This window comes from Jaculus jaculus, chromosome 1, assembly GCF_020740685.1.
Source record: "Jaculus jaculus isolate mJacJac1 chromosome 1, mJacJac1.mat.Y.cur, whole genome shotgun sequence".
Lineage (NCBI taxonomy): Eukaryota > Metazoa > Chordata > Mammalia > Rodentia > Dipodidae > Jaculus > Jaculus jaculus.
Window position 1 is genome coordinate 83,608,713 of NC_059102.1, and position 20,271 is coordinate 83,628,983.

At 37.8% G+C, this 20,271-nt stretch overlaps 2 protein-coding genes across 6 annotated transcripts in view; one reads left to right on the top strand and one right to left on the bottom strand.

Moving 5' to 3' along the window:
• Positions 1-6,860, top strand: part of Snapc3 (small nuclear RNA activating complex polypeptide 3) — a 50,711-nt gene extending 43,851 nt beyond the window's left edge. The window contains exons 8-10 of the mRNA XM_004658512.2: positions 2,297-2,404; positions 3,060-3,524; positions 5,311-6,860. Of these exons, the coding sequence (XP_004658569.1) occupies positions 2,297-2,404; positions 3,060-3,207 (256 nt within the window). The 3' untranslated portion in view covers positions 3,208-3,524; positions 5,311-6,860. The remainder of the gene's footprint in view (positions 1-2,296; positions 2,405-3,059; positions 3,525-5,310) is intronic.
• Positions 6,861-7,051: 191 nt separating this feature from the next.
• The window catches only part of Psip1 (PC4 and SFRS1 interacting protein 1), a 46,444-nt gene continuing 33,224 nt past the window's right edge, over positions 7,052-20,271 (bottom strand). For 2 of the 5 annotated variants that reach the window (XM_045153704.1, XM_045153711.1), the window contains exons 9-16: positions 19,288-19,516; positions 17,741-17,859; positions 14,625-14,680; positions 13,663-13,733; positions 13,402-13,503; positions 13,090-13,303; positions 10,542-10,653; positions 7,052-8,367 (exon numbers count right to left, since the gene is read on the bottom strand). In XM_045153704.1, the coding sequence (XP_045009639.1) occupies positions 8,307-8,367; positions 10,542-10,653; positions 13,090-13,303; positions 13,402-13,503; positions 13,663-13,733; positions 14,625-14,680; positions 17,741-17,859; positions 19,288-19,516 (964 nt within the window). In that variant the 3' untranslated portion in view covers positions 7,052-8,306. The other 3 variants (XM_045153724.1, XM_045153719.1, XM_045153728.1) reach the window with 3 other exon arrangements.

The following is a 20,271-nucleotide window of genomic DNA, read 5'->3' on the forward strand; positions in this document are numbered from 1 at the left end:
TAATTTTTTCTTTGTAGTAATGGGATTGAACAGCTTTGTGTATAGTAGGCAAGTGCTGTACACTATGCAATATCCCCAGCCCTCTTTCTAAGTTTTGAGACAATTACTCACTAATTTTTGCAGGCATACCTGAATTTCTGATCCTCCTGACTTGGCCTTCTGGGTAGGTAGCCAAGATTACAGGTCTGCACTACCCAGCATAGATTGTTATTAAACTTCATATAACTGGGCTCTGCCTGCTCTTCCATTCAACTGAGAATGTGCCTACCCAGTAATAAACATAAGCTAGGAAAGGGCTGTCTCTGAAGTACTGATCACTTACCTAGTGTACATGAGGTCCTAGGTTCAATCGCCAGCACAATAAAATTAAAAAAGGGCTGAGTAGGGCTCAACAGTTAAAGGTGCTTGCTTGCAAAAATAAAAAGAAATACAAAAATCAGATCCACTATTCCTTGATAGGTCATATCTTTCTTAGAGTAATTAAGCATATTGCTATAAATGTTACCCTTTTTTAAAGTTTTATTTATTTATTTGAGAGAGTCAGACAGGGAGACAGAGAGAATGGGTACACTAGGGTCTCCAGCCACTGCAAACGAACTCCAGATGCATACACCACCTTGTGCATCTGGCTTACATGGATGCTGGGGAATCAAAACTGGGTCCTTTGGCTTTGCAGGCAAAGGCCTTAGCCATCCCTCATGCACACATTTTAAGTAATCATATTCACATATTAATCTCTTGTCTCTCCTTTCACTACTGCTAAACCCCTTCTTCCTAATTAGTCCCCTTCCTACTCTCATGTTGGTTGCAGTGATCAACAAAAGCAATAGAGCCGGGCGTGGTGGCGCACACCTTTATTCCCAGCACTCGGGGAGGCAAAGGTAGGAGGATCATCATGAGTTCGAGGCTACCTAAAAAAAACAAACAAAAAAAGCAATAAATAGCTATCTCAATGCTCAAATAAAGGTAGCTTATACTTAGGATGTTGCAGTGTGAGGCTCTTCTGAGAGATTGCTAAATGATTTAAGTAAGCAGGTCTTTTTTTTTTGCTTGCGTTTTGTTTTTGAGGTAGGGTCTCACTCTAGCCCAGGCTGACCTGTAATTCACTATGTAACTTCAGGGTAGCCTCGAACTCAATAGCTATCCTACCTCTGCCTCCCTAGGGCTGGGTTTAAAGGCATGCACCACCACACCCACTTGTTTTGTTGTTGTTGTTTTTGTTTGTTTTATTATTTTTTTTGTTTTTGAGATCAGATCTCATTCTAGACCAGGATGGACTTGAACTCAGCAATCCTCCAACCTCTACTTCCTAAGTGCTAAGGTTAAAGGCATGTGACACCCAGCTATTTTCATATGAAAGGCAAATTTAAGCATTCAGTGTCAGTCTATAATACCAACTGTCAAGAATAGTTTTTTGTTGTTGTTATGTGCAAGCAGAAAGAGAGATAGGAGAATGAGCAGACAAGGTCCTCTTGCCATTCTTAAAAAAAAAGAAAGAAAGAAAAAAACTTTAGATGCATTTGCCACTTTGTGCATATGGTTTTACATGGGTACTGGGGAATTGAATCTGGACTGGCAGATTTGCAAGCCTTTAACCACTGAGCAATTTCCCTAGCCCATTTAATAATTTTTGTTGTTTTTCCAGGAAGGGTCTCGCCTGACCTGGAATTCACTATGTAGTCTCGGTAGCCTCGAACTCACTGCAGTCCTCCTACCTGTCTCCCAAGTGCTAGAATTAAAGGCATGCAACACCATGCCCTTTTTTTAATTTTAATTTTTATTTTTTTTGATGGTGAGGTTTTCATACACTGCTTAAGATTATTTCTTTATTTGAGAGAGAGAGGCAGATACAGAGAGAGAGTGATGGTCACGCCAGGGCCTATACCCTCTGAAAACGAACTCCAGGCACGTGTGCAGCCTTGTGCATCTCTGGCTTACATGGGTACTTGGGAATTGAAACACTGGTCCTTAGGCTTCACAGGCAAGTGACTGTGATGTTTGTGAGCAATACCTTACTTTAATCTAAAAAAAGCTCTGAGAAGCTGTTTGGTTTTGTGATGCTGGGAATTGAACCCAGGGTCTTTAGTATGCTAGACAAATACTTTACATCCCCAGAGTAAGGGAAGAAGGTACTTTGTATAATATAGTTTGGTTAAGCCAGCTATATAACAAGTCAATATACTGAAATTTTTAAACAAAAAAAGAGGGGGGAAATACCTACATTGCTAATATTAGTGTATGGATATATTTATATACCATAACAATATACACTATAATATCTTCCTCTTTCTCAAAGGCTTGCACATCATGACGACTGCTTGGATAGAACACTTTATCCTCTTCTTACCAAGAAACACTGGCTGTGGACCAGGAAATGTTTTGTTTGTAAAATATATACAGCTAGGTGAGTGATACCTAATTTAATTTTTTTTTCTTTGAGAACTCTTGATTTTCAGTAATTAAGTGCTCCAGTGGTTAAATGAGCAGTTTGAGGGGATAGGAAGGTGGGTAAGATCACTTGCTGTCCAAGGGTAAGGATCTGAGTACACCCAGTTCTGAGAGGATCATGATAGGGGTATTGCTGGAACACTCTGGTCAGCCAGTGTAGACTAAAACTGGCTAGGTGTATGACCAAGAAGACACTTGATGTCATCCTCTGCATGTGCACATCTGCACACACTCCAGTAGAGCCTGAAGGTTCTTGATGTGGTCACTATACTTTGGGTACATGGATTATTGTATTACTAATGTGTCTGTTAACAAATAAACACAATTGTGGGCAAGACAAAAGGTAACTTCAAGGTGAGCCTAGACTATATAGTGTAACCCTGTCCTCAAAAAAAACATTAAATTTTTCAAAAATTGTAAACAGCTAAATTAATACTCTGTAAGGTCTGTGTCATCTAGTCTTAGGGCTTTTCAAGATTATTTTGTTAGAAAATGAGTAATAGGGAGTAATGGGGTGGTTGTTTACATTACTACAGCTCATAAATTATAGCATGTTAAAGCATAAAATACTTGATTTTAATGTTTTTCCTTTCTTTTTTTTTAAACTGCAGGTGGGTGACAAACAATGACAGTTTTGCACCAGAGGACCCCTGTTTCTTTTGTGATGTTTGCTTCCGAATGCTCCACTATGACTCAGAAGGCAACAAGCTGGGGGAATTCCTTGCTTATCCTTACATTGATCCTGGGACCTTTAACTAGTACCCTTCCCCCAATAGTCCAACTGTATAGAAATGCTTAATATTATTTTATTTACTATTTATTCCAAACTATATTTTTATTTTGTGCCTTTTACTCATTTTATCTGTTACTGAGTACAGACCTGCTTTGAGATATTCTGAGTAAACTTTTGTCAGAAAGGCAATTTTTACTTTTCTCCCAATCCATGGCTTGCCTATTCAGATTCCCTAGAGGCTTTTGCTAGGATTCAATTAATGATACATCAAGTAGTAGAAGTATTTTGAAAATTTTTTGAAGAATGTGAGAGCTACACCTTCTACCACCATGAGACTTCCAAGGTAAAGATCCTTCAAATGTTTTTTATTTTTTTTTTAATGAGAATTTAAAATAAATTTTAAAAAATTTTGGATAGAGGGAAGAATTGGCACCAGGGCCTCAGCCACTGAAATCGAACTCCAGTCACTTGTGCCACCTAGTGGGCATGTGTGACCTTGTGCTTGCCTCACCTTTGTGCATCTGGCTTGTATGTGGGATTTGGAGAACCTGGTTCCTTAGGCTTTACAGGCAACCATCTTAACCACTAAGCCATCTCTCCAGCCCTAGAATTTTATTTTTTTTGGTAGAAACTAGTCTTTGCACACAAATTGAGTGTGTGCATAATGAATGTAAAGGACTCATGAAGCCCCCCATGTGCTTCCCTGTGTTGGCCAAAGTGACTGTAAGGTCTTCCTATACCATCCTATCATTCTTTCACCCCTTCTTTTTGTTTTTTCAAGGTAGTGTCCCACACTGACACTGGCTGATCTGGATGGTGCTGTCATCCCAGGCTAGTCTCAAACTCTCAAACTCATTGCAGTCCTACCTCTGTGCTGGGATTAAAGGTTTGCACCACCATGCCTGGTGTGTGTACAACTTTTTGTGCTACACTTAATGTAGGTGGCTGAGGAACAGAGCCTGGGCCACAAGCTTTGTAAACAAGTGCTTTGAGCCTCTCAGCCATCTTTTCAGCACTCATATTGATCCCAATGACTCTAGCAATTCATGGGTCTCTGCTCCCCTACAGAACTTGGGTTGCAGATGTGCCTGACCTTTGATCAGCTGTTTGTGGGTCCTGGAGACCAAACACAAAAGTGATCTCTCAAAGGAAGTACTATTAAATGTTGGGATTGTTTTTTAAATTTTTTTTTTTTTTATTTGAGAGCAACAGATAGAGGGAGAGAGAATGGGCGCGCCAGGGCTTCCAGCCTCTGCAAACGAACTCCAGACGCATGCACCCCCTTGTGCATCTGGCTAACGTGGGACCTGGGGAACCGAGCCTCGAACCGGGGTCCTTAGGCTTCACAGGCAAGCGCTTAACCGCTAAGCCATCTCTCCAGCCCCCGGGGATTGTTTTTTAAAAATAGGAAATTCCAGCCAGGCATGATGAAGCACACCTTTTAATCCCAGCACTCGGGAGGCAGAGGTAGGAGGATCACCATGAGTTAAGGCCACCCTGAGACTACATAGTGAATTCCAGGTCAGCCTGGGCTAGAGAGAGACCTCCCCCCCAAAAAGAGGAAATTTTGTATTATCATGAAGACAGAAAAGTCATTACTATGCAGAAATGAAAGAGAGAGAAAGCCAGGGAGTGAGTGTGGGTACACCAGTGTTTCCTGCTGCCAGGGAAAAACAACTCCAGATTAAAGTGTCCCATTGTGCATCTGGCTTTAAGTTGGTACTGGGGAATTGAGCCTATGCAAGCAAGTGCCTTTAAATATTTTTACTTGTTTACTTATTCTTGAGCAGTAACACTTTGAACATGTCAATCTATAAGCAAAAAGAAATAAAAAACAAATACTGTTTTCTCTTCCAGCCCAGTTTTGAATCCTCTTACTATAATCTGTTCTCTTTTTCATTGAGTTTCAGAAAAAAGAAAACTTAAAGAGGCTTTTTAAGTTATTTGTGAGCAGAAGATAAATGAGTTAAGGTCTCTTTCCCATCTCAAAAGAAAATTTTAAAATGAATTCCCAGATCTAAATATTTTGTGGCAATTTCTTTGGGTAGAAAAGTTAATGCTGCTTAAGGCATTTTAGGAGTGCTGTAAAATATTTTAAACTATTTTAAGTTTTACTTTTTCTCTCCTAGGTTTAATTTTATTTGAAGTGAATTTCATGTTTTTCTGGATGGCTATAAACAGACATTTACATGTAAATCAAAAGTTGATTTTAAAAAAAACCTAAGTCTGTTTAAAAGCTTGAGCTTCGGGAAGTATGTTTCATGGACTTAATGTCACATGTCCAGTTAAGTGATGTGACATGGAGATTACAAGGACCTGCTTCTGGTATGTTTAGCAGTGTTCTCATTCTCTGCTTTAGTAAGTATCAATGGTCACAACAGAGTGCAAAGAAGCCCTCTGCTGTACCTGAATTATTCACTTTCCTTTCTGCAGTGGTGCTAACAATAAGCAGACTGAAAATTCTTTTGGAAAATCAGATTCACAATGTGATATTTTTGATTCATTATTCATATAATAGCAAATTACAGAAAGTTAATGCTAGTAACCTATTTCAGTGAACAAAGATGACAGACATCATCAGATAAAACATTACTGACTGAAAATACTTAGAAAATGTTATTTTGCTAGTTTCTTTGGGTTAATGTCACCAAAAACCCTTGTTTTTTATTGATGAAACTAAAGGCTAACCAGCTTAGCACTTTGCCACATTGTGTTTTTCCTAGCTTTCACCAGTGTGGATAGGACCCTGATCCAAAACAGCCTTTCTTAGAGACCAGGCAGAGGTAGGAGGATGGTTGTGAGTTCGAGTCTACTCTGAGACTACATAGTGAATTCCAGGTCAGCCTGGGCTAGAGACCCTACCTTCAAAAACAAAAATGGGGAAAAAAAGAGAAAGGCTTTGATTAACTCGAAAAGGCTTTATGTATATACTGGGGAATCAAACCCACACCATTAAGTTTTGCAGGCAAGCACCTTTAGCCACTGAGCAATCTCCCCAACTGTTCCCCCAAGATAGTGTTTGTCAATTTCACTTTCAGGACAGAGGTAGATATGAAACATGAACATCTATGTGCATATATAAGGTAGGGAAGTAGCTAGTTCCTTAAACATGATTGCACAGGAGACATGAGTGAATGACAAGCACATATTTAGTAACTTCTGCATTTCTTAAGGGCTTAAGTCTGCAGGTTTGCTATTTCCAGTAGGGAGCTCATTCTCTGGCTAATGGAAGCCCTTGCTATTGTGTACAAGATTATATACGTAGCAGATGTCATCTTGACCTCACATCTTTTATCAGGTAAGTGGTTTGAGTAAAAACATTTTTAGGATACTACATCAATGTGCTAGTAAGAACTTGGTGAAATATGTGTTATTTGAAATCATACCAAAAGCTCCCAATAAGGTTCTTTGATTTAGGTAGAATATCTGAAACCAACTACCTCATTCTTTTAAAATTTGGGGGCTGTATCACTGAAATTATCTAAGAGCCAGTGCTCTTGAAAGTTCTTGGTGCTTGTTCATAAAATCTAGTTAAGAGTTCTGGGAATAATAGCTATCAGTTTTATCCTATGACAAAATCTCGAGATTAAAAAGATGGGAGTGCTTTAATAAATGTACATTAGCTGTGATGACAAAGCATCCTATACACAAAAAGACATAAACTATCCCAACTCTGAAACGTGAATGATCTGTGTCATTTTGTGAAACTACATCTTATGGGTCATGAGATAAAAGGTTTATTTTTATCATCCTGTGTAATTAACTAAATGCATAGCTAATGTGAATGCTTCTACAGGATAATCTCAATGACCACTTATTTACTTAGCAACAGTTATTTTTCTAAAATTGTACAATAAGTTACTAATATGATTTGGTTAAAAAAAATTCTTTAATCAAACCAAGTTTACACATCAATGCTTATGGCTTAGCTAGAATAAATTCTGTCCAAGTTAAAACTGAAGACTTATTATAACATTACAGGGTTCCCTCAAAACAGTTACTGAACTGACTCAGTTTCTATGTGTAAATTGGGAGTCAGAACATACATATTGCATGTCACACACAAATACTGTCTTAAGTCACTTTACCACAAAATTTCAAAACAAGAATGTATCCTTCTACCTATACCTAACACTCAATTATTTTTCATCAACACTGGTTCACTCTGAGGGACTGTCTTGGCTATAGTCCTGTTACATGTATCATGCAGAAATGAATTACACATTCCTTTCTAATATGACATGTTTTCAAACAGGTTAGGTTCCTTATATAGCATTTATTTAAATTTATCACATAAGCAGGGATTTTTTTTTTCCAATTAAAAAAATATTCTGAATTCCTTAAAGAGTATTACTTAGAAACTTACTAATGATGTAAAAAGCAAACTAGGTTTTAAAGGATCTCATATTCTTGAAACCTGCAATCAGATTAATTTCCTATTTATACCCAGTGTATTGTCTGAAGGAAAATGTGTAACTTTATTTCATTTGCAGCCATAAAACTAAGTTACCTTCAAAAGTTAACTTGAATTTATATCTTCTAGAGCAATCAGTTGGACATCTAGTTGTATTACAAAAAAACAGTACAGACCACACCCTTGTTTACAAAGAGGCAGCACAATATAGACAGATTAAAAGGAACTTCTGATAAAATGTTGCTTTCATTTTATCAACCATAAAAATGCCCAACTTGTACAAAAACCCACCAACAGTGAAAAGACAGTCTGGCAAATCCAAGATTTGTAAAAACTATGCACAAAACCCACAGTATTTGGGAAAAGAGTAAAGATTTATACAAGTAGCAGTTTTTAAAAATGTAACATTGTTCTACCAACAATTACACAATAACCTATACACACCAGAAATATGCTACAACCAATGTCTGAAAAGCAGTTTAACATAAGTGGATTTCCCCCATATTTACTATATAATGTAGCTGGTTAATACTGCACAAATACGATTAGCAATGTTTAATTACTTTTCAACAAGATAAAGGAATTTTTGCCCCCCCCAAAATAAGTCTTAAACATCAAAACCTATGCTTATAAAAATTTAAAACTTTCCACAGTCTATATGAAACCATTAAAAACATCATAAATGGTTCTTTTTATACTGGATCTGTCAACCTAGTTATCCAGGGTAGAATCCTTCAAAGATAGTTCAGTGTCTCTCTCTTCTCCAGATGGCCTAAAATTAGAAGTTAAAAAAAAAAAGGGATGAAATCTGTGCATTTAATTTTTTTTTAACTTAAAAAAATATGGGGGGTTGTTGGAGAGATGCTTAGTACTTAAGGAACATGCCTGTGAAGCCTAAGGACTCAAGTTCAATTCTCCAGGTCCCATGTAAGCCAGATGCACATGGTGGCGCATGCATCTGGAGCTCATTTGCAGTGGCTAGAGGCCCTGACACACTCCTCTCTCTCTGTCTCTCTCGCTCCCTCTCCACCCCCCATCTCTAATAAATGAATAAAAAGATTTATGTGTCTGGAGTTGATTTGTAGCAGCAAGGGGCCCTGACATATCCATTCACTAACAAAAAAACTTTTTTTTTTAAGGATTTATTTTATTTGAGAGAGAATATGTATGTCAGGGCCCCTTGCTGCTGCAAATCAACTCCAGACAATGCCATTTGGCTCTAAAGTCTCCATGTCCTGTACTGAAGGTCTGGCTTCAGGTCACAATGAGCAGAGCACCTCTAGTGGATAACCTGCAGCCTCAGCCTAAGGAGCTCTTTCTGGGATACAGCTGCCCTGTCTCCTTCACAGAGCAGATTTCTTTGAGTTCCTTCATATCCTAACTTGCATGTATACAGGCTAGCCATTCTCAATGAAAGTACAATCACATATGATTCAGCAGTTAAATTATACTTGTCACATCCCAGTGTCATGCTACTTTCAAAGATTGTTTCCAATTACCTTTGTAATGAAATAGGAAACTAGGTTTGAGTATTAAAGACCGGTGGGACAGAAGTGCTCAATGACATCAGAATTTGAACACATGGGAATCCAGCCAGGAGTGTTACCTTGGAACAGTTTACTCCCTTTGGACCATGAACGTTGGCTTCCTTCCTGTGTAGTGTAGGAATTAAGCTATACATTCTGCAAGATGCAGGAGTCTGATGATCCCATGCACTGGCTGCTCAAAGATTTCGCTGCCCAGGAGGGGGACTAAGCTTTTGGAAACTGGCTTTTGTAATTTTAAATTGGATTGCTTTAAATTAAAAATTTGTCATGCTGTCCACATTTATGAATACTTAGGGTGAGAAAAAGGGATCCCTTCGATTTTAAAGTCATTAAATAAAATAGGGCAAAGTTAAAAATAAATTACTAAACAGAGCTGAAGAGATGTCTCACTGGTTAGCACACTTGCCTGTAAAGCCTAACCCAGGTTCAATTCCCCAGTACATGTGTAAAGCCTGATACAATGTGGTGCATATATCTGGAATTCATTTGCAACAGCTGGAGGCCTGGCATGCCCATGTTTGTGTTCTTCCCTCCCCCCCCCCCACCCATTTGCAAATAAAATCTTAAAAGACTCAGTTGCAAAACACTCCTGGACTTTATAAGACACTGACACTATGTACAGTGTTATATCTTCCTAATATAAGCAGATTAAGCAATATGATCTAGGAAATACCCTGGACCCAGTGCTTTAAAGAACATTTAATAAAGGGAAGACATGCCCAAGATGTCCTTTAATTTCAGAAGGAAAAAAATTACCTGATTCCAAGTACTAAAAAGAAACAAAACATGAACTGGACAGCTACAGTTCCCCTAAGATATCTTAGAGTGAGATTAGTTGATTTGTTAAGTGTTAAAGTTATTTACGCCATCAGAAGTGCCCCCAAATTTGTTTTCATTAACTGAGTTCATATTTGATACAATTTCTTGAATACAGGGACAAATTATTATAAACTGTTTTGAGACTGGAGGCTCAGGCAGGACTGTTGCCATACTGGTTTAAGGCCAGCTACAGATACATAATGAGACACTGTCTCAAACTTCTACTCTTGTCTCTATTTCCTGGTGCCAAAGAATGATCCCAGGACCTTCTGTGTCTTTCTAATTCACAACTTGTAAGTGGCTTCTTTTGGAAAATATACTTCAGTGGTAGCTTGGTTGAGGCCCTGGGTCTAATCCCTACTTCTGAGGCAGTGATGACGCCTCCATTATTCTGACCACTTTGGGACTGAGTGTAGAAGGATCACCATGAATTTGAAGCCAGCCTGGATGAGAGCGCCAGGTGCCAGGGACAAGGGTGTACTATAGTTCCAGCTACTGAGGAGGCTAAGCAGGAGGATCACTTGAACAAGTCAAGAGTTCAAAGATACACACATGAAAACCCATTAACACACATACTCACTTCTTCTTGCTGCTGGCCTCATGACTGTCTTTGCTCTCTTCATTGCTGTCACCATTGTGTTGTGGGTGATTAATATCTTGTGTATCAGATCCTCCATTCACAGACTTTGAACCTTTACAACAGGATTCCAATGGGAAAACGATCAGATTACTTAATATGCAGCATGTTAAAATATCTTCTAGGAATTCAAAACCAAAACACAGCCATCAAGTTTACACTGAAATTCAGCCTTCCTATGGTAAAGTGCTTGCCTGCCCTGGGTCTGATCCCCATCACTGCACAGACCAAAAGACTAACATCAGTCTCTAGCAGCTAAGGCAGGAAGAAATAGGATTACAGGAATAAAGCAGCATAGCATTATTTTCCAGCACATTATAACTTCGAATTCTTTTTTTGTTTGTTTTGTCTTTTTTTTGTTTATTGTTTGTTTGTTTTTCAAGGTAGGGTCTCACTCTAGCTCAGGCTGACCTGGAATTCACTATGGAGTCTCAGGGTGGCCTAGAACTCACAGCGATCCTCCTACATCTGCCTCCCCAGTGCTGGGATTAAAGGTGTGCGTCACCACGCCAGGCTTAACTTCAAATTCTTAAAGTAATCAAATTGTATTATATGGTATTTCATTTTTTTAAACTGTTATTTACTTGAGGTAGAGTACAAGCACACCAGGTTTCTGGCTGCTACAAACCAGCCCTAGATACATGTGCCACATATTGTGCATCTGGGTGTACATGGATACCAAACCTGGCTGACAGACTGAAATGAAAGCAAAGGCCAATTAACTGCTGAGCCATCTTCCCAGCCACATCAACTGACATGAATGGGTGTTTTCCCATTAATAAATCTTTAAGAAGACCTATCATTCCCTAGTCAGTAAGAGCAAATCCATCTGCTTCTGGTTTTAAGCAGATGCCACATTGTTCATTTATTAACATGGAATTGGGAAGCTTGGAAATGTGATTTCATTTTAGTCATTCAAAGGTTAAATTCTGGGCTGGAGAAATGGTGCAGTGATTAAGACACTTAACTGCAAAGCCTGATGACCCAGGTTCTAACCTCCCACTCCGTCACCTAGTATCCATGTAAAGCCAGATGCACAAAGTAGCACGTATATCTGGAACTCATTTGCACTGGCTAGAGGCCCTGGTGTACCCATTCTCTCCCTCTCTCTGTCTGCTTGTAAGTAAATAAATGATAAGGTAAATTCTGAAGTGATAAATGATTAGTATATCAGCAGTCTATTTTGTTTAAAAAGGTAGGGTCTTACTTTAGCCTAGGCTAACCTGTAGTTCACTATGTAGTTTCAGGGTGGCCTCAAACTCACAGTGATCCTCCTACCTCCGATTCCAGAGTGCTGGAATTAAAGGTGTGCGCCACCACGCCTGGCTAGCAGTGCGTTTTTGAACACTCTGGAGTGGCACAGAGAAAGTTTCACACCCAGCCCAGCATGTGAAGCTAGTAGTGAGGATTTCAAGTCATTTTGGAATATTTGGATATACAGGAAATATATGGGACCCAACTTTAAGGGTTTGGTTTTTTGTTTGTTTGTTTTTTTGAGGTAAGGCTGACCTGGAACTCATGGTGATCCTCCCACTTCTGCCTCCTAAATAAGTGCTGGGATTCAAAGTGAAGACCCAAACTTATTAATATGAATTTCGCTTCAATTCTATGTACCTTTTACAGTAATTTTTACACAGCATTTTCTATCTATTTTTACACAAAACAAGTTTATATACTATTACAGAAGGTGTGTCATGAGTTTAAATTTTAGTTGACTGGTATTGCCATTATTCCTTACTGCATTTATGTTAATAGTTTTCTCAAACATGAGCACATACCAAACACCGTCACCTTACCACCAGCACAGTGAAACTGCCCAGGGCAAGTAAAAAGCACTGAAATATCATCAAAATATCTGCTGGCTATTTATTAAAAGCAGCAGTTTTTGTACATATAATTCTGAATCATAAAAGGAGTTTGGTTTTGTTGAGAATAATTACAAAAGCAGTTGACAGTGCAGGGAGAGTGGGTTGGTGTGCTAGGAGGCATTTTTCTGCCACACCCCCCCCCCCCAAAGGTGTAGGGCCTCACTCTAGCCCAAAGCTGACCTCCCTGGAACTCACTCTGTAGTCTCAGGGTGTCCTAACTCAAGGCAATCCTACTACTGCCTCACAAATGCTAGGATTATTAAAGGCATGCGCCACCATGACCTGCTAGAAGTTTTTTAAAAATGTTTCTTCCCAACTGCCCTGCTTGTCTCTTTTTGATCTTTATCAACTGGCATGCTCTGTAATGAATATATGCTACCTTAAGTCTTCCAAAAAAAAAAAAACCTACTACCCATTCTTGAGAGGTTATCATCTCTATTATCAGTTACCTTGATTCATAACCATTTCATCCACTTCAAGGTCAATGAATGCACATTGGAGCCTCATTATTGATACTAAAGTTTTACCAGCAGACTATAGTAAAGAGGTCATATGTACTGGAACCAAATATACAAAAAGTAGTCCAGGTAGACATTTCTGAAAACCTAAAAATGAACACATACCTGGTTGTTCCTTCTCTAGCTTTTTGGTTGGCCCTTTCTTCCCTTGATCTTTGGTTTTATTTGCTTCCTCATGCTGTCTTTGTTCAGCAAGAGACTTATTTAGCACTTGTGTGATGACAGAATCTCCTTCACCAACCAAAAACATGTTCTTAAACTTGTTATACAACATTGTAGACTTTTCCATAATAACTTGACTAACCTTGAATCGCCGTATCTGAGAAAACAACAGAATTGTTTTTCCTAATGACTTACACTTTATTTTAAATGAATGAGAAAAAAATCTAGAAACATCTAGGACTTGATATCACTTACCTTTTTCAGGGTTGTAATCATCTCTGTATGCTTCTGAGCTTGTTGCATTGTTACCTGAAGTGAAGCAAGCTCGTCCAAGGCTTCAATGCACCTGTTCACATCCTTCATAATAAAAGAGGAATTTCACAGCTGTTAATTGTCAAAGCATACAAAACCTGTTCTGATGAGTTTTTAAAACTCTAAGCAGTACAAAATGAGCAGTCATTAATCATGAAGTAAAAAAGCAGTACTGTATTTTTAAATGAAATTAAAGACACTTACGAGATTATCAATTTTGAGTGAATTTTTAATTTCTGCATGTATCCTTTGAAGTCGAGAATCCATTGATGTTTCTATAAAATGGAATATGTGGAAAACAGTAAATAGTTTTTTCCCAAATTAGTATATCTGTACAGTCCAAGCAAATAGGGAAATAGTGGTAACAACTTTGTTTTCTTAGTAATTTCTTTATTAAAAAAAAACCACAGAAGCTGGGCATGATGGTGCACACCTTTAATCCCAGCACTTGGGAGGCAAAGGTAGGAGGATCACCATGGGCTAGTGAGAGACCCTACCTCAAAAAAAAAAAAAAAATCCTAAATTTGGGTCCCATCCCAACTATTTCCTGTATATCCAAATATTCCAAAATACCCCCAAAAGATTTTTTAATTTAAAAAAAATTAGATGAGCACAAAAGCTTTAAGGAGCTACCTTCTATTTTTAACATATGGTTTAGGAAAAGAAAAATGTAGCATGAAAGTACAGAATTCCAAATAGCTACCTTTGTTTCTAAAATCCAATAATGACTTCTACATAGGAGTCCTCAAATGCCTGCTTTACCTTACTCATTTAACCACAAGCTATTTGTCAAAATGTAGAGTTCTTGGCAGGGCTCCAAAATATCATCAAATGAGTACAAAATAAAAACATTATCAAGTTCACCTGATAAAGCTTAAAATGCAATTTACATAGAATCCAGTTTGTATTAAATGAGACTGTGAAAATCATAATTTGTCACTATTTTCATTTAAGGGTTACTTTGGGTTTTTACATCAGTAAGGTTCTCACAATGTAGCCCTAATGTGCCTGGAACTTAGTATATAGGCCAGGCTGGCATTCAACATGTCATGTCAACTTCCTCCATCTGCCTACCAAGTGCTGAGTCTACAGGCCTACACCAACACCCAGCTTACAGTAATTTTCTACATATAGTTTTATACATCTTAGGAGGTGAAGTAACTAACCTCGCTTCTTCTCCACCTTCTTAACTTCTGGCTTCTTTCCTTCATCTTTATTCTGCCTATCAAATGTCAACACAAATATTTCAAATTTGTGCCTCTGATTACCAGACACCCATAATCCCTTATGTAAAAGTTAAAAAGCTGTTCTTTAATAAATCAGTAGCCTAGACCACAAGACTTGACTGGTTTCTACAACTATGTAGCATCACAGCAGTGTACATATAGGTAAAACTCAAGTACTATAATCATTTAGTGGCATCACAAAATAAAATTTGAAGCAGTCACAATGAAATCTTTTCACCATTAGTGTACTGTTACAAACCTAACTTCAGGACTAGACATGCAAGCTGTAATGGAATCACAATTATATTTAAATTATGTCAGAACTGACCAATTGCAATATGCCCAGATATATGAAGAGCAGATATTTTGAGGGCTTTGGAGTTAATGTCAACATTAAGTAGACCTGCTTAGTATAATATTGCGATTTTTAATTGTGGAAGGGAAGCCAATATTATCAAAATCAAATGACATTCACTAAAAATTACATACCATTTCACAAATGAAAAGGTACCATTTATTGTGAATCACAAAAATAACCACTTAAAATTGAAATCGTAATTCTATTACCTTGGGCTTGGCATTCAGGCCCTATTGTGAACCAATTAATATAGACAAGAACAAAAAAAATACCTAAAAATCAGATTTTTTTAAAAAAAACTTTATTTTAAAATTTTCGTTACAGTTGCATTTTTTTTTTTTTACTTAACAAGTCTACTGTTTACTTTCTCAGGATTAAAAAAAAACAATTAAGATTCTAAAGAATTAAACAACAAAGGAATGTCAAGGGACAGACACAACTGTCCCATTCTTAAGGGTGTAATAGCTATTCCAGTTTAATGTCTAGCTTCAAAACAAAATTAATTTTCTTATTTCTAAATGAAATAATGTACAACCACCATCTGCATCTATGCGTGTTATAACGTTCAAACACAAAGCTTCGTTTTAAGCTTGGTTAAAAAAAAGTAACAGGAATGATGGCCGACCTTAATATGTAGTGTATACCTTACAGGAAATATTGTTAACAATCATAACACAGTAATAATGCCATTAATAGTGAAGTCCTCAATTTAGAATCTGGAACATTCTTCCATCAAGGGGGTAAGGGGAAATTCAGTCCAATGAGTCTGTCTCAATATCTTCATCTCTTGTTTGCTCCACTTGTATTCTCTTTTCAGTAACTGGATTAATGCTTTGAGCCCAAAATGAGATATATTTTTTATTACTGTAGATTACATGTTGTTTGGCTGGGAATACAATACAATAAACTTTATTTTGCATAATGCATTTCATACAAGTTGCATCTGAAATGCTTTACAGAGCAAAACTGTCCAAGTACAAAGATTTGTAATAACAGGAGAAGGAAAGAAAACACAAATATTAGAATTTGAGAAAGTTACATTGGAGGACATTCAAAAGAAATTGAAATACATAAAGATATCTGAGATACTAAAGAAGTGTTGGGCTAGATTTAGTAAGCAATCACTAAATTTATATCTTAATTTTGGGAGCACAAAGTTAAAAGCAATGAACAATCCAATGGTTTAAGTTTAGAGAAAGAAAAAGACAATAAAAAATATTTACAGAAGTGGTCAAAGTCGATCATTACTGGGAGTAATGTTGCTGAGTTTTTGATCAAATTTTTAAAAGCAATCACTCCCTCAAAAGCAGCTAAACTGCTCATATATCCTCCAAGCCACTAAGAAAGTAATTATGAAAATTTTAGCTTATGGATACATTATAAAATCAAAATAGTTCAATTGTTATTCATTGTTTTAAAATGATCTCTAACAAAAAAATTAAGTCAGAGCACATGACACACTTCACAAGGCAAGGAAAGTATTTAGAGGAAAAACTCAGAAGTGACAGTCTAGGAAAAGTAATGTGATAAAGACATGAAATCTAATTATCAATGCAATGAATTTCCTTGTATTAATACAACTATTTTATACTATAAAGGGGAAAAATTCTCCATGGCAAGTACATATTGTCTGCAAATAGCAAAATTCAAGGGAGAGATGGAGAGATCACTTAGCAGTTGAGGAGCTTGCCAGCAAAGCCCAAGAACCCAGGTTCGATTCCTCAGTACCCACATAAAGTCAGATGCACAAGGTGACAGATTTGTCTGGAGTTCATCTGCAATAGCTGGAGGCTCTGGTGTGCCCATTCTGTCTATCTGCCTCTTTCTCTCCCAAATGAATAAATAAACTAAACTGAGATGCCCTTTTAAAAAAACTGGACGCGGTGATGCACACCTTTAATCCAAACACTAGGGAGGCAGAGGTAGGAGGACCACTATGAGTTCTAGGTCAGCCTGGGCTAGCGTAAGGCCCTACCTCAAAAAACAAAAAAAACCCACCTTGCCCTAGAGAGAGAGATGACTTACAGTGCTTGCCTGCAAAGCCAAAAGGTACCCAGGTTCAGTTCCCCAGTACCCACATAAAGCCAGCTGTATAAGATAGCACATGCATCTGGTGTGTCTGCAGTGGCTAGAAGGCCCTAGTGTAAATAGGCCCTTTTTTGCCTATTTCTCAAAAAAAAAAAAAAAAAAAAAAAAACAGATGCAAACTTGATTCGTACTGTACACATCCAATATAAACCCTTGGGCCTTTGGATTTACTTTTGCTGGCTTCCTGAGTTTCCAACTGTGCTTTCATTTTTGCTGGCCCATAGGGTTAGCACTGCTGATGGTATGATAAATGAGTATTTACTGCATTCTTTTCCTATCAACATAGTGTATTAAACAGAATACACTGCCATTTTTAGGAAGCTGAGACCCCAGGTTCGATTTCCCAGTACCCATAAAGCCAGACGCACAAAAAAAGTCCAGATGTACCTGGAGTTTGTCTTAAAAAAAAGTTCACAGGATGGCTGTCTCAGTGAGTTTCATCCTCTCAAAATAATAAAGCTTGAAATATCATCATAAATGGAGATTTTTTTCTAACAGAGGAAAAATTATTTCAAAGGACTAAATAAAGTCTAGAAAGCAAAACTATTTAAAAGCTTTCATGCTAGCCTTAAAAAAAAAATGTTTTTAGAATGATAGAAAAAGTACTTACTGTTCTGTCTCCATTTGTTCCTCCTGCTTGCGTTTTCGATCTGCTGCTTCTTTCTCATGCTGCCCTTTCAACATATTCCTCCTGTGAGCAGTCTGAAAGTTTCTTCCACCCTTCCTCTTCTGTTGTATATGAGAATTAGGATGGACTTATTAAGCTACCCGAGTTATTAATTAGTGACTAATAATAATCTTAGGAGAAATAAAGCAATTAACATTGGGACAAATACTTAACACAACTTTCAATTCCACCTGCACCCTGCAGATGTTACTTTTCTTGGATTTGGGCTTAACAGTCTTATTTCTTCCCCTCCTGTAGGAGGCTATTTACATCTCTACAGTGATTTTAGTATAATACTGTGAAGCACAACACTGTTTAATTAAAATTTGGCTCCTAAAATACTGAGAATACAATCAAAATGAATTACAGGGCTTGGGAGATGGTTCAGCACTTAAAGCACTTGCTTGCAAAGCTGGTGGTTCAGGCTTGTTTTCCCAGTACCAATGTAAAGCCAGACACACAAAGTAGCATGCATGCATTTGGAATGTGTTAGCAGTGGCAAGAAAGAGGCCCTGGTGTGGCTACTTTCTTTCTAGGAAATAAAAAGTTTTCAAAAAAATAATTACTAGGGCTGGAGAAATGGCTTAGCTGTTAAGGAGCTTGCTTGTGAAGCCTAAGGACCCATGTTTGACTCCAGGTCCCACATAAGCCACACAAAGGTGAGGCAAGCGCAAGGTCACACACGCCCACTAGGTGGTGCAAGCATCTAGAGTTCTATTACAGTAGCTCAGGCCCTGGTGTGGCAATAATAGTAACCTAGATCATGATCCTCAGGGCTATACCACAAAATTGGTAATTTCTACACAAGAAGATATAGTAAGATTCCCAAGTAAGAGTTTAGATGTTCCATATCACTAACAAAATAGGAATAAAGGTTTGAAAAATAAAAAGCTATATAAATGTGCCACTTTTACCTTTGTCTTCAATGATCTTCAACTTTTTTATATAGGTGAGTTACTGGAAATACATACTTAATTTTCAGATTATGGGAAAGGAGGGAAGATAAATTTAGAACAGAAAATAGAACAGGTTTGAAATATGCTTTTTAATGTAACTACTGGAAGTCTTATTCAGTCAGAAAGATGGGAGAAATCCAGCATACAAACTTTCACAAAAATAAAAATGATGCTGAGCATGGTGATGGACACCTTTAATCCCAGCGCTCAGTAGACAGAGGTAGGAAGATCACCATGATGAGGTCACCCTAAAACTACATAGTTAAACTCCAGGTCAGCCTGGGCTAGAGACCCTACCTCAAAAAACCAAAAGTTAAATAAAAAATGAGCTGGGTGTAGTGGTGCACACCTTTAATCCCAGCAATGGGGAGGCAGAGGTAGGCGGATCACTGTTAATCTGATGGGAGGCTAGGACTATAGAATGAATTCCAGGTCAGATTGGGCTAGAGTGAAACTATATTAAAAGCTTTCTAAGGTAAAGACTAAGCACTAAGAAACTGACACAAAACAGACTCTCACTAGTATGTAAGCTACCTTTTCACCTTCTTGATCATCTCCTTCCTCTTCAGAATCAGAAGTTGATGCAACCCCAGTTTTAGGTAAGTTTTTCCTTTTTGACTCAACTTCTTTCTTCCCCTCTTTTTTATCTGGTTCTTTTCTTGGCTTATCCTCTTCCTTTTGGCCTTCCTCTTCCTTTTTAAGTTGCTTTTTAGGTTGTTTTTCCTCTTGCCCCTTTTTCTTACTTTTATCTTCATCAGCAACCCTAGAAAGAAATAAGGAAAAAGGCCTTTACTTGTCTCTAATCTACTAGTTACCTACCAAGTGTTTCTGATGAAAAATTATAGTAACATACTTATGTAAAAGTAAATATAAGCTGGGCGTGGTGGCGCATGCCTTTAATCCCAGCACTCAGGAGGCAGAGGTAGGAGGATCACCGTGAGTTCAAGGCCACCCTAAGACTACATAGAGAATTCCAGGTCAGCCTGAACTAAAGTGAGACCCTACTTCAAAAAACCATAAAAGAAAAAAAAAGTAAATATAAAATATCTTGGACTATGGAGGAGGTTCAGAGGTTATAGGAACTTGGCAAATCCTGCCAGCCCAGGTTCAGTTTCTCAATACCTATGTAAACCCAGATGCACAGTATCATTCATCTAGAGTTCCTTTGCAGTGGACAAGAGCTTTTTCTTTCCACAAATATATTCAAATACCAGGATCACTGAGTTTGGGGACAGCCTGAAACTACATAGTGAATTTCAGGTAAGCCTGGACTAGAGCAAAACTAGAGAGGGAAGAAATGATTGCTTGGATTGAAGGCATGCACCACTATGCCTGGCTTGTAAAATCTGTTCTTAATTGATAATAATTTGAGCTTGCCCTACAAAATGTTCAAACATAATAGTCTGAAAATGTTTTTCCTTTTCTCTAAATATACACATCCCTTCTGGTGAAGAAAAGCTCAAGTAAACAAGATCTAGAAAGGGGGAAAAAAAAAAAAGATTGCTGCTACCCTCTCCC